The 13,941-nt window shown below is 39.8% G+C and overlaps 1 protein-coding gene across 1 annotated transcript in view; it reads right to left on the bottom strand.

The window, feature by feature from the left end:
- Positions 1-13,941, bottom strand: part of LOC118799119 (thrombospondin type-1 domain-containing protein 7A) — a 213,026-nt gene that overhangs the window by 71,688 nt on the left and 127,397 nt on the right. The window contains exons 8-11 of the mRNA XM_036558827.1: positions 13,318-13,512; positions 13,109-13,147; positions 12,952-12,987; positions 7,172-7,427 (exon numbers count right to left, since the gene is read on the bottom strand). Of these exons, the coding sequence (XP_036414720.1) occupies positions 7,172-7,427; positions 12,952-12,987; positions 13,109-13,147; positions 13,318-13,512 (526 nt within the window). The remainder of the gene's footprint in view (positions 1-7,171; positions 7,428-12,951; positions 12,988-13,108; positions 13,148-13,317; positions 13,513-13,941) is intronic.

The raw sequence follows: 13,941 nt of genomic DNA, 5'->3' as shown, positions 1-13,941 counted from the left end.
ATTTTTTTTTACTTCCTCTTCCAACACTCCCCACACTAAAAAGCCCCTGTCTGACATCCTACGCACAGTGTTTGATTGACAGGAGTGCCTGGTTGACAGTGACAGTGACACATTTTAATTGTGATGTCTTAAATAGTGCACTCACACTGGAAACGCAATTATAAATACACTAATGCATTTGCATTTGATAAAAGTCTGGAATATGCTGCCATAGTTTAGAGCACACAAAGCTAAGGTATGTAATACCTAGCAGACTCTACTTGCATTGGCTAATACATAAAGATATCATGAGAGCTTATCGGTCACACAAAATGGTGCAACAATCTCAGAGCCACACATATTGACATTTTTCTACATGTAAAATTTAATTACTATATATACAGTATTATAATGGAATAGGCATATAATGAAAATCATATCTGTCAACAGTCTCATGGGAACAGGTGTGACCTCGTAACAGGGAAACACAACTGGGACAAGCTGTTCAACTTTTGATGCTGGACTGCGGCAAAATCCGTCGCTTACAAGGGTAAGCCCCTACTAAAGCCCACCCCCAAATTCCTTTAGTCGAGGCTCTTTTAATGTCTGGAGTAAAACACACACACACACACACACACACACAAAACTATTTAGCTAGCTTCTTTTGCACAAACACGTATACTGTTAACTGTCACCAGGACCATATTTAAATTATTTATAGGAAAATACTGTATTTATCATCTTACTGTGAAACTCATTGTAAGATATTTTCTATAATAACAGCAAATTTCTGTGAGGTTGACAAGGAGTCGTACTGCACAGCATTAACATTAGCATTAACATAAAGCATTAACAGGTTTAGTGTTTTAAAGACTTTTAAAGTGCTAGAACACTTTAATTTATTGGTTTAACCAGATATAGGATATAAGATCAGGTTTGTGCAAATAATAAGTAAATAAGTAAATCATAAGTAAATGTCTGTAAAATATATATTTGTACTTTAAAACATTGAATATTTCTATATTCTGTACATATACTGTGCAAAACACGGTGAATTAGTCTGTACATAGATTTTGATCTTATTACAATTAACATATTTTTAGGTCTGGTAAAATTATAATTCTTATCAGTAAATGTACAGCAAATTACATTTTGCTGTCTACTGAGTTGTATCACTTTTACAGTGATTTACAGATTACTGGTTTTTAGTAACATCATAAATGTACAGCAGAACACAGCTACATTTTATTAATCTTATGGTGCAGGTATGAAACTCACAGTACACTGCTATTTTACAGTTATTTACTGTAAATATGGTACAGTAAGTGACCACTACCACTTTTACAGTATTTTTTTACAGTATATATACTTATTTGGGGTGTCTTTTTAGTCATGCTAACTTACATTACATCCATGGGCTAACGACAGGCACGCAGTCTGTCAGACAGAGGATTTCAGACCCCGTGAGACCCCATCATCTGATACCTGTCCCACTTGTTTCCCTGAACCTACCACAAAATCTTTAATGGACAGCAATAATAAGTAGGTTAGATAATTTATTATGTATGTTTATTAATGGTGGCATTTAATGCGTTTTGGAATAAACTCATCACATACACACAGTAGTCTTCTTTGCTGCTGTAACCACTGGTATATGGACAAAGCAGTTTGTGGGTCCATGGCCTCAGAGGACACAGGTGCAACTGTTTTATTAGCCACTAATGCACTGTAGAGGACAGCACCCCACTTTCAAGTGGGGACTTGACTAAACTGTTACGAATTCAAGTTAGCAATTAGCCAGTGTAAAGCACCGCAATGGGTTTTAATTACCATTAACAGCATTCATTTTCAATATGAAGAGTGCTTAATGTCTGCTGGAATATGTAACACACTATATGTTTCAGACACTAATGGCTTGAAGCAAACATATACTTTCGGTGTGACTGATGTGAATGTTAAATATTATGCCTGGTCCGAAGAGAAAAATGATTCAAATGAAACGGAATTCTAATCCCTCTCCAAGCTTTGGAATTATTCCACTGGTGTCATTAAAAGCAGTTCACACGTTTAACCATCAGGAAAGCCAGAAATATCGTTTACTTGTCTCCTCCAAGCTGTCATTATTTTTCAATTAGGAGTTAAATGTCATAATTGGTGGTATGAGGAGAAGCGTCTCATTTAACTCGCAGCCTTTGCCAAAACAGATCATTAGCACGGCTTGGAAAAACCATTTGAACCACTGGCGCTGTGTTAATCACTCTTCTTAATTTGATCTTGTAAGCGAGAACTTTTCGGTTGGATGGAGGTTACGTGGCAAAATCGGCAGCTTTAAGGACACGCTGTCAAGAGTGGCACGGCGTGAAGCGAGAGTGGGATTCTAACGCCAGTCGTCACTTTCTGTGTGGAACATCAAAGGCCCGGGCCCGGAGGTTTTGACGCCTCAGCCTGTCTGCTTTGTGATTTCTGCCTCAGACTGACAGAGTGAGTGACAGCGTGTGGCCGGCGGCCCAGAGCCGCACTGAAGCCTAGCTCAACGTGAGCCAGTGCTCAGCTGTACGGCAGATAGCGAAAGGCTAGTGGATGGAATGTTCCAGAAAGCTCAGATACTAATGTAGTTGAACGCAAAAAAAATAGTTCAGCAAAAAAAAAATAATAATTTGAACACTTTTTTTCATCGTTCAAGCAACATTTGGTGTCTTAAGTTTGCTTCGGATAAGAAGCTAACGTAGCTAACAAGCGTGTATCCACTGAATGAAATTCTACCCATTTTTCAAAAGTTCTGCATAAAAACAAATCATTCAGTCATTCAGAGGGGTTTGATGAGAACTAGTTTCTTGAAGAGAAATGTATTCTGATTTCTTTCAGGAACCAGGTGTCACAGGGTCCACCAGCCACAATTACTAGCCATTTTATGTCCTATCCAAACTAACCAATGTACCCAAGCCTGTTTTCTTACTTTTTATATGTAATAATGATAATGTTAAAAAAAAATAGTTAATTGGGGCTGTTTTGCTTTAAAAAGTCCTGCATGCACAGAACGGCAAACGTCAAAGATCGCTCTTCATTTATTTAATTTCCATTCAAAACGATCATTAAGTACAAGTTATATTTTTCAGGAGACATTCATGAGACATGAGGTAATTCACTTGAATATGGAATGGGAAAGTCAAATGAAAATAAGTTAAAAAAAACAGGAGTTTCCAAAGAAATTAGTTCAAAAAATGATTAAAACCTACAGAGAAAATGAGACTCCTAACAACCACCTGCAAGAGCCGGTAGACACCAATACTATCCCCATCAGATAAACAGCACTTCCATCCTTGAGAGAGAGAAGAAAATCAAGCTGCTTCAAATCTGAAAAAAAGCCACAGGTGTTTCTGTCCATCCTTCCACTGTGAGAAGACGACTCAGCGCTATGGGTCTGAAAGGATGTGTAGCTGTCAAGAAGCCTCATTGAGAAAAGGAAAAAAAAGATGCTGATGTTCAGAACAATGGACTGACCACCTCAGAGTCCAGACCTCAACTGATGGTGTTTAGATTACTTGCACTGTGAAAAGCAGAAAATGCAACCAGCTTCTAAGACTAAACTTTGGAGGTGTGATAAAATACCTGTGAAGATTTCTCCTGAAAAAAAGAATGGCAGTAATAAAGGCAATAGGCGGAGTTGCTGGACTTATGTTTTCTGTTATGCTGCCACTGAAAAATGAATAACTTGCAATTAATGGCCATTCTGACTAAAAAGTAAATAAATGAAAGCCTGGAATCTAAGTTTGGCACAGTACCGTACCCTCCATCATAAATCTATTCAAAAAAATACTTTATCTCAAAATTACTCTAAAACAATGTCTCAGTTGTCAGGCGGCATATCTGTAATCATTTTGTGTTTCCGTGAGGGAGCTTTTAGAGGGATTAAACGTCTGGTTCCTATCACCACCACTGTGAATAATTCTGAGCATTTCACATTAAACCACTCTGAATTACTTTGTTTACAACTTAACAATTAATAATGCAGAAAATGTAAAAAATGTGGAATTCCTATCTAAGTAATGTCCAACAGACTTATTTATGTGGTTTCTCTGACTGTATGACATACAGTTACCTATAAAAGTGGACAAAAGTATAGACAAAATTCAGGCTTCACAATGGCTGCTGTGCAACAACTGTTTTTAGCTATGCAATGTACTTTTGCCAATACTTTATCAGAAACCACAGTAGCAAGTCTATTTGAGATTAACAACAACAACAAAGTAAGTTTAGTTACTTAGGCATGCTTTTTGCTTCCTTGTTAGCTACATTAGCCTTGTAGTTCCAGCGCAAAACTAAAGCAAGCTTAGGACAGCGTGTCTGATATCTGTAAGGAGAAAATTCGATTTTTCACTGAATTATTCTGTCTAAGAGGGAGTCCACAACGCATGCTTATCTAATTCCTAACTAGACTGGTTTGTATCTTAGGTGCTCTGTTTGTGTCGCTCATGGAGATTTTGCTCATCTTGTAACGATTAAATTGCATTAAAAAATCAAACCCACTTAATTACTGCCATTATCATCAATGGAAAATTAAGCAGTTTGAAAATGACTGGACTAATTAGCCTGTTTGTGGCTCCATGTTTATTCAGTTTTCTCTAGCCTAGTTTTGCCTGGAGTAGAGAGATAGGCTTTGAGCACAGGCTGCCTTCTCCCTGAAGCAATCTGTGCCTGCCACTCACAGAGAGAGACACACATACGCTCATGCTCTAATGTGAAGAAGTAAAGGAAAAAAAAACCCTACTGCATATTTCTCATTAGCCCGCTCTGAGACTCTTCAGCAACTCCGGGACTCGAGAATGGGGTTGAGTATTTTGATGCGTTCTTTGCCCTACTAATAAAGTAATCAGTCAAAGTTATCAAAGGATCACTAAGTGGCAAAAATGTAGGCATATTACAGCATCATCATGATGTTTATAGCCAGTATGCTAAATCGTGTATACTCAATGCATATACAAACATGCAAAAACATAACAAAAAAAATCATCCTCGCCTTGTCTGTCTGCTATCTTTCTTACAAACCCAGCTCCTAAAAAGTTGGAACAGTAGGAAAAAACGATGATTTGTAAACTTTTTATTCACAGGTATTTAATTGAAAACAGCACAAATAAGGGATATTTAATCTTTTACCTCATCATCCTCATTGATTTTTGTAAATATAAACGAAATTCCAAATTCTATGCCTGCAACACTTTCAAAAAAGGTTTGACAGGGGCATTGCACGGCTGGGATGTTTGTGGAATGGTCAAAAACACCTGTTTTGGAATGTTCAACAGGCAAATAGGTGAACAGGTAACAGGTGATGCGATCATGATTGGGTATAAAAGGCGCATTCATGAAGGGCTCAGTTGCCACTGTGGGTAAATAGTCCAGGAGTTTCTGAAAACACAACTGCAAGTAATTTGAGGATTTCTCCATCTACAGTCCATAACATTATTAAAAGATTCAGAGGAGAAATCTTACAGGGCAAGGCTGAAAACCAATACTGAACACCTGTGACCTCGTGAATATTTTAGAAAACCCTTGTCAGTAAACACAGACTGTCTCTGCATTTACAATGCAGGTTAAGACTGTACAATGCAAAGCATAAGCCATATATGAACAACATCCAGAAATGCCGCTGACTTCTCTGGGATGAAGCTCATCTGAGATGGACTGATGCAAAGTGAAAATGTGTGCTGTGGTCTGATAAATCCACCTTTCAAACTGTTTTTGGAAATAATGAATGTTGCGTTCTCCGGACCAATGAGGAAAAGGACCATCCCGATTGTGACTTAAGCTCAAAAGCCAGCATCTGTCATGGTACAAGGTCATGCTGATGCGATTTGCATGGGTAAATTGCAAATATTTGAAGGCACTTTTAATAAATAATTTCTAGAGCAACCTATGCTACCATCTAGATGTCTTTTTCAAGGATGTCCCTGCTTGTTTTATCAAGACAATGCCAATCCACGTGCCACAACAGCAGGTGCTAGACTGGCCTGCTACAAAAATTCTACTTTCACAATTACAATGTCCTCCACATGTCCTCAGTTTCCAAATGATTACTGAATGTTGTTAAAAGGAATGGTGATGTAACACAGTGGTAAATATTCCTCTGTTTTCAATTTAATTCAATTCAAAAAGTATTTGCAAAATGAGTTTGTGGAGTGCCTGCACAGTCCTGTGAGTGTTACTGGACTTGCACAATCCTGGTTTCAGTCTTATTTGAGTAACTGACAGCAGTTTGTGACAGTTATTAGGATGCAGTCAGCTCTAATTACAATCACCTATGGTGTAACACAGGGATCAGTTCTTGGGCCACTTTTATTTAATATTTATATGCTCTTACTGACTTGCAGTATTCGCTGGCTTGGCTGGACAAATGGAACAGATGTTGTTATAGGATAAGGCCTTAAGTACATATAATGTCATTTACTTCATAAAATGTTGTATGTCATCTTGCGATTAATGGCATAAGTTGTTCATACAGACTCAAGTTTGCCTTATATATATATATATATATATGTAATTCAATGTTTATAAATGTGTTATAAGTTGCAGCCATCAAATAAATTGTTATGGAATATACTTAATTTAAAAGGTTTCTAACAATTTCTTAGAAAACCAAAACAGTGAGAGTTGCACATGTTTGGATGTGCAGTTGTATGCAAAAGTTTGAACATCCTCAGTCAAATTATTGTTGATTTGAAGTGAAAGTAAGTTAACACATACTCTACAGGGTACACACTTTAATATTTACTTGCACAATTTCGATTTATTTGTGAAGTTTAACATAAGACTGTACCTGAAACTGAAGAAGTGGATAATGTTTGGCTCGTATTATGACTCTGTGAATGCTGGGCCGCCTGTTTTTGTATTTGTTGGTTTAAAAGGTCTGGATTACTTTTTGTTATTTATATCCTTATTTGCAAATCACATAAAAAATGTGAATAAAAATACAATGAATTGCATAATAACTAGAAATTTCAATCAATTCTGAAACACTTCAAGCCATCAAGGAGTTCATCAAATACGCTAACATGGCTAACAATGAAAGGAAGCTAGTCATCTCCAATTAGCATGATTCCATTTGCATGATTTTACTTAATGGCTATCCACCATCCACTAACATAAACGGTTAGCAACATTAGCATATGTAAATATTAAATCAAACATGAGGTCTTACTTTTTTGGAGGGACCTGACCCACGTTGACTTTGACGCAGATGACCTTGCGGGTCTGCATGCCCATGGCGCAGGACGGCTTGTCTGGTCCAGAGGGAGTGGTTTTGGAGCTGGTGGTGGTGGAGTTGAGCGTGGTGACCGAAGTGTCCTCCGTACACGGCCCCCATGGACCGGTCTGCCAGTGGTACACGATGCAGGCGTGTTCGTTACAGTTCCTCACTTCCTGCAGTGCGCTCGTGTTTGGACAAATGATGCCTCCTGCAAACGCACGGACGCTGTATGTTACAATTACACCTCTAATTTAAAAAGGCTTTAGCATTGTTTCTCCTATAATCAAAAGCCAGACTAAACTATAAGGTTCAGACTGAAATCTTCAGGCACATTGAAAAAATAACTGCTGCTGCAGTAAATCTACACAATGCATACAGTAACAACGTATCACTTCAACAAGATCAGGCAGACCACACTACTGTAGGCTGAAAGGGTGATCAGCTTAATTTCATTTACTGACTGAACAGACTTGGGAGTGAACAGCTGCTGTTAACACAGTACAGCAAACTCAGCAGCAGCCATTATGACTTAAAGGGAGTGTGGACCCACATTTAACCCTTGTAGTTTAAGGGTTCAATAACAATATTAAAGAAATGGTTTTGTGAAAAAAAAATCACAAAACCAAAAAATTGGACAGTTTTCTAGATAATCAGCTGTGGAATGCGCCCGTCCCGATGACGGCCAAGAGAGCCGGCAGGAAGGCAGGGCCAGAACTCCGAACCCAGATGAAACCCCACAAAGACAGCAGGGAGAGGATGAAATCCGCGGGAGTGGGGGATGGCGCGCAAGTCCTGAGCCCCGCCTCCTTGGGGCCCAGCGGACGGGCGCATGCCATATCAGCCAAGACGTGTTTGGTGTCTAAATTTAGCTTTTTTAGTTTAGTCTTTTAGATACACTGGAGCTACAAGGCCTGCTCAAACCATATCTAGGTCACATTAAGGTCTATTAAGGTTAATGAAGACCTGGATATGGTTTGACAGTTGAAACTTTTAATATTGTATTTACAGGAAAGATTCGGGTGACTACTTGGCGACTTATTGTGTTTGATGGCTACATTAGCCTTGTAGCTCCAGTGCTAAGCTAAAGAAGCAAAACTTGGATGACTGAATACATGTGCAGCAAAAATTGCCTAAATCATTCCATTATATCACAAAAAGGCAAGACTCTATGAAAGTAGTGTTGCTAACAAGTAAAGGAAGCCTTTACCTCACCAAATAGCAGTACAAGCTACAACGCTCCTAAACTAAACCTGCACTTTTGTCCCTTTTTATAGAGAACAGTGTTTCATACAGTGTCAGAAACCACATAAGCAAGACAGTTTGAGATTACTTAACAATTCTGTAACTAATTAGACTCTAAACATGTCTTGGCTGATCTAAGGAGGAAAAAATGGGGAAATATGAAGTGATTGGCTAACTTTGGGTGTCAATTTGACTTTTCACCCAACCGTTCCTTTAAGTAGAAGCATCTCCATTAAATGAGCGCTCATTTTCTGGACGTCTGCTGTTGGTGTTACAGCTCTGGTTTCTCAGTTCTCCTCTCTCCAAATGGATGGAGAAGAAACACTCAACAAGACTCGAGGGCGCTCACGCTCACTCCCTGGCAGCGACGGGCAGTGGAGTGAGTTTGAGGGTCCCTCAGCGTGCCTGAATAATTGCTGACATTCCTCGCTCTCCGCGTGATGGAGAGGCCCACAGGGCCCTGTGAATCAAGCCCTGTCCATCCGGGAGTAGAAAACCAGCTCCGTAACGAGGGGGAAGCACACCCACGAGTCACGCTGCCAGTGAGAAAATACGACTCTGATGGACCTGGGCTTTATCCTTCAGACACGACACGGTGGCGTAAAAGAATTACAGACGCTGCACTGTGAAGAGCTGTCCGTGAGGAAAAAGGGCAACGTTTCCCTAAATTAGAACACCAGGTTTAATAGACAGGCAAATTTGTACAACACAGGTGTAATTCTGTCACACATATGGCTGCAAGACAGTTCCTAGTGCTTGTAATAATAGTAAGAAAACTGTGTAAATTCGATTTTTCATCAAATGATTCCTCAAACTAATTCCAAACTATTCCTTCTTTGCACACTCGGTTGCAAATGTTGAGGACTCTACTGTGTTTAGTTCAAGTTCTTCCATAGCAACTAGTTCTGTCCATTGTGCTGAGATTGGTGATCTAAAGCCTTTGTCCTAAAGAGAACACTGACCAGACAAAAACGAACATACACGTTTGGTTGGTTGGTGTTATCTAGAATGTTCTCTCCTAATTCACTCTGGTTCTTTTGTCAGGTCTTTTTCTTTACATTCTAAGGGCAGAATCTTCCTGCTTGTTCACTTTTGTCCAGTCACTGTCATCTGGCCTTAAAGCAGAGGCTTCCAAGCACCAGGCCAGTACCAGGACATGGGTCACAACAAGCACAACATAGCACCATGCCACAACAATGCTGAAGTGAGCTTAAATCAACCCCACTATTTTATTAATATTACCATTATTAATGAAATGATTGTTTTCATTAATAATGGTAATTACTTCATGTAATTATATATTATAAATCAGCCTATGCCATGTCTCTGTATAGCATTGTGCATGTGTAGCTTGGTACTGGCTGATGACTAACATAAGTGAAGAAAGAAAATAAAGAAACTGAAAACCTTTCATGGGAACTGCTGACCCAAGAAAGAAATACAGTCAGTGACGAGAACAAAAATGCTACAAAAAAGGACAAAAGTACATTCAAAAAATGACGACCACATAAAATATGGAGTCACCACCACTGGGAATGCTAATGCTAGTGACGGTGCGTTTACACTGGTACAGCATGGCTGCATTGTATCCGACAGACAGCATTTTGGATTTTGGGGCATGCAGCACTTTTTTTTTTTCATTTTTATAGATAACAGTATTTCATACAGTGTCAGAAACACTGTTATTGCATCGAAAAAGTTGAGTGGAGCCATAGATAGCATAACAGGTAACTATTTTAAAGTAACCATTTATGAATCATGTCTTCATGCAAATAAATGCAGCCAACAAAATGAATTTATCCAATAAGGCAACAGGTGGTTTGCATAATTAGTATCCATATCTCAAAGTATGAAAAACATTTGTCCTGCTTTTTGGCTTATATTTAACCTAGTGGTGTCAAAGTTAATAATTGGTTAACACAAAAAAATTATTAATGGCACAATTTATTTTAACATCTTTAACACATTTTTTCTAGTTTTACTCATCAAACCATCTTAGTTCTACCCTGAAGCCCAGCTGCTGGAGCGCTGTTGCTATGACTCCGCCACTCCGCCAGCATTGTTACACACACCATAACATTATGACCTCCTCCTTGTTTCAACGCTCATCGTCCATTTTATCAGCTCCACTTACTATATAGGTGCACTTTGTAGTTCTACAATTACAGACTGTAGTCCATCTGTTTCTCTGTGTACTTTGTTAGCCCCCTTTTACCCTGTTCTTCAGTGGTCAGGACCCCCATGGACCCTCACAGAGCAGGTACTATTCGGGTGGTGGATCATGTGGTGTGTTAGTGCTTGTACAAGTGGATCAGACACAGTGTTTTTTTTTAAACACTCACTGTCCACTCTATTAGGTGCACCTGCGTTGTTGGTCCACCCTGTAGATGTAAAGCTAGAGACAATAGCTCATCTCTTGCTGTACAGTCTGAGCTAATCATCCTCTAGTCCATCAGTGGTCACAGGATGCTGCCCACAGGACGCTGTTGACGATGTTTTTGGTTGGTGGACTATTCTCAGTCCAGCAGTGACACTGAGGTGTTTAAAAACTCCAGCAGCACTGCTGTGTCTGATCCATTCGTACCAGCACAACACACACTAAAATACCTGCTTTGTGAGGGTCCATGGGGGTCCTGACCACTGAAGAACAGGGTAAAAGGGGGCTAACAAAGTACACAGAGAAACAGATGGACTACAGTCTGTAATTGTAGAACTACAAAGTGCACCTATATAGTAAGTGGAGCTGATAAAATGGACGATGAGCGTAGAAACAAGGAGGTGGTCATAATGTTATGCCTGATCGGTGTTGAATGCAACACATGTAATGTATACAGGGCAACTAGCTTAAGCTAATTTGCAGCCCCACGATGGCTGTCTTGATAAAACCATCATTATTTCCAGTTACTGCACCGTCACTAACTGTGAAATTGTTTATCATTTGTTTATCATTGAGCATACTGTAGTATAATTTACAAACAAAACATACCTCTGATGGCAGCCATATCAGAAATTTGGTAGACTACACTGGACAGTGCTTGCAAGATAGAAACTAACGAACTCAGTAGCAAAGTGGAATACTCCAGTTTAGCTTGAATTAAGACAAAACAGCAAAATGAGAGCAGGAGGTCTGCAATTGTCTGAGCCAGTGTTCCTCTCACTGAACATCAGTAACTGCGTTCACCTTATTTTCAGTTTTATGTTCAGGTTCAGATAAAAATACTCATAGCTATAATAAACGGCACAGCTTTGCACATGGATAATTCTCTATTTGGGGTCAAATTTGAGCAAACAAGACAAATGCAATTAATCATGATTAACTGTTCAAAAGAATGTGATTAATTACTATTAATTATTTTAATCACTTGACAGTTGCTTTGTAAAATTCTAAATCTGGGTGGGAGTACAACTATTTGGATGTTAATGTACTAAAAGCACTGATGTTAACTGCAACTGATGATCGGTGACCTCTGCTCTCCAAAAAGTTTTGGAAAATGTTTGTTTAATAATGCAAACTATGTTGACTTTCTGATTATTCAGAAGTTTCTACTGATTTCACAGGGTGTTCATGTCCATTGCCACTCTGGACCATTGTAAGAGCAGCATTAGACTGTCCAGTTATTTTCACCATTTGGAGACAGCTAATCAGCTACACCCAGGTACCGCCACACACTCACCCTCCATGCGTCTGTGGTTTGGTCAGTCTAGTTAAAAAGAATCCACTGTTCTAGTCTACTTCTGCCTTGACCCTCACTGGTAAGAGTGCATGGAAAACTGCAGCATTTCATGATAGCTTAGCCATGCGGCCTTGAAGAGACGTCGTAAGCCCTCTCCAAATCTTGGTGCTAGGCCAGACTTTCGGAGTCAAAACGGACAGAACTGGGCTGAAGACTGAAGACTGAAGTCCCTGAGGTCCAGAGTCAATACGATGAAGTTGTGGTATTTTGGGAGAGACCCCAGAGGGCCAAGAGCTCCAGCACTGCTTTGTTTTTTTAAATTTCATGTTTGCGGTATAAATTTCAGTCCTCTGCTGACTTACTCAAATCCACTCTGAAACGCATCCATAATGCATAAAGGGTTTTCTGCATGAATGACTGCATTTAATACGTGCCTTGAACGTTAGCGAGCGAGGCGAGGCGGACGTCTGCTAAACAGAAAAGGCCGACAGCATACAGTCACGATAAAGATAAAAGTAATGTTTGTCTTCTGAGTGGGGGGATTTATTCATCCCACAAGGGCATTTTCCTGCAAATTGTTCCTCAAAGCAAACCCATTCAAGCAAATGATCTAACACGAGTAATGCTCATGGTCTCGTTTGCGGCATGCTAATATCGCGCTCTTCGCTTCAGACAGGGTTTTTTAGGGATTTCTAAGGGGCTGACAAACACTTTCTAGTGACAGGTTTCCACTGCAAAACATACAAAGCTGTAAACATGCGAGCTACAACGACACTACGTCTACATCAACACTACGCAAGAAGTAAACAACTGTACCATAGAGCTCAGGAAACTTTGGAACCCTTGTAAGACCTTAAGATAAGATAAATATTACACATGTAAGTCTCAGAGTCCATGGCAAGAGTTCTGTGAAGTCACATCAGTTCTAAATCTACAAATAATCTATAAATAATCTAATTTTTATAGGTGTTACCCTCCATAACTGTTATCCACGCCACTACCATTGAAGTCACTGCAAAGACAAAGACAAAAATTCACTCACATTGGCTCAGAAACTGCTAGCAAGCCTGCCATGGTGGGGAGGAGGGGGGTTTAGATGTACATGCACATACATGAAAAACATAACCTAAGCACAAAATCAAGGGTCAATCTGAAGACATATGATAATATACTCCAAGTTACCTTCTCCAGCATTGTAGGCCAGGATGGCTCTCGTTCTCATCTGCTTGCCCTCAGCCGTTTTGCTGGAGCAGGTCTGGGAGCAGGTAGACCAGGGCGTCCAGGGGCTGAGGACGCAGTCTTTAGGGCACGGAACCACGCAGGGCACTGAGGCTGGGAAGACCGCATCAGCACACAGCTCTTTATTCACCTCCTTACCTGCAAAACACAACAGTTCCTCAGTGGTACTAGGCAGCAGCCTTTGGGTTTAAGCATGGTAGACAGTAAGGAGATAACCAGAGGTGGGAACAAGTCACTTGCAAGTAAGAAGTTAGTCTCGAGTTTTGAGTGTTGTGTGAAGGCCCAAGTCATGACAATCAAGTCTCGATTCAAAGTCCTGAGTCAAAGGAAAACATCAAATAGTTCCAAACTTTGTCAGTACAGACGTTTGATGCAAATTTGATGCCATTTCAACACTGAACACCAAAAATTACAGTAACAGTAATATAGCCTTTTAATCAGCATCTGGCTGTATATTAAGTTGTTATTTCCAAGTAAACTATAAAATCCATGGAACACGGATAACCAGGGCCGACCTGCCTGTGGGCCCCGGGACTAACAGGTGGCCTTGGGCCTTATAGGTGTAGT

This window comes from Colossoma macropomum, unplaced genomic scaffold, assembly GCF_904425465.1.
Source record: "Colossoma macropomum unplaced genomic scaffold, Colossoma_macropomum, whole genome shotgun sequence".
Lineage (NCBI taxonomy): Eukaryota > Metazoa > Chordata > Actinopteri > Characiformes > Serrasalmidae > Colossoma > Colossoma macropomum.
The sequence above is the reverse complement of the archived record's forward strand: the minus strand, read 5'-3'. Positions and strand labels throughout refer to the sequence as shown.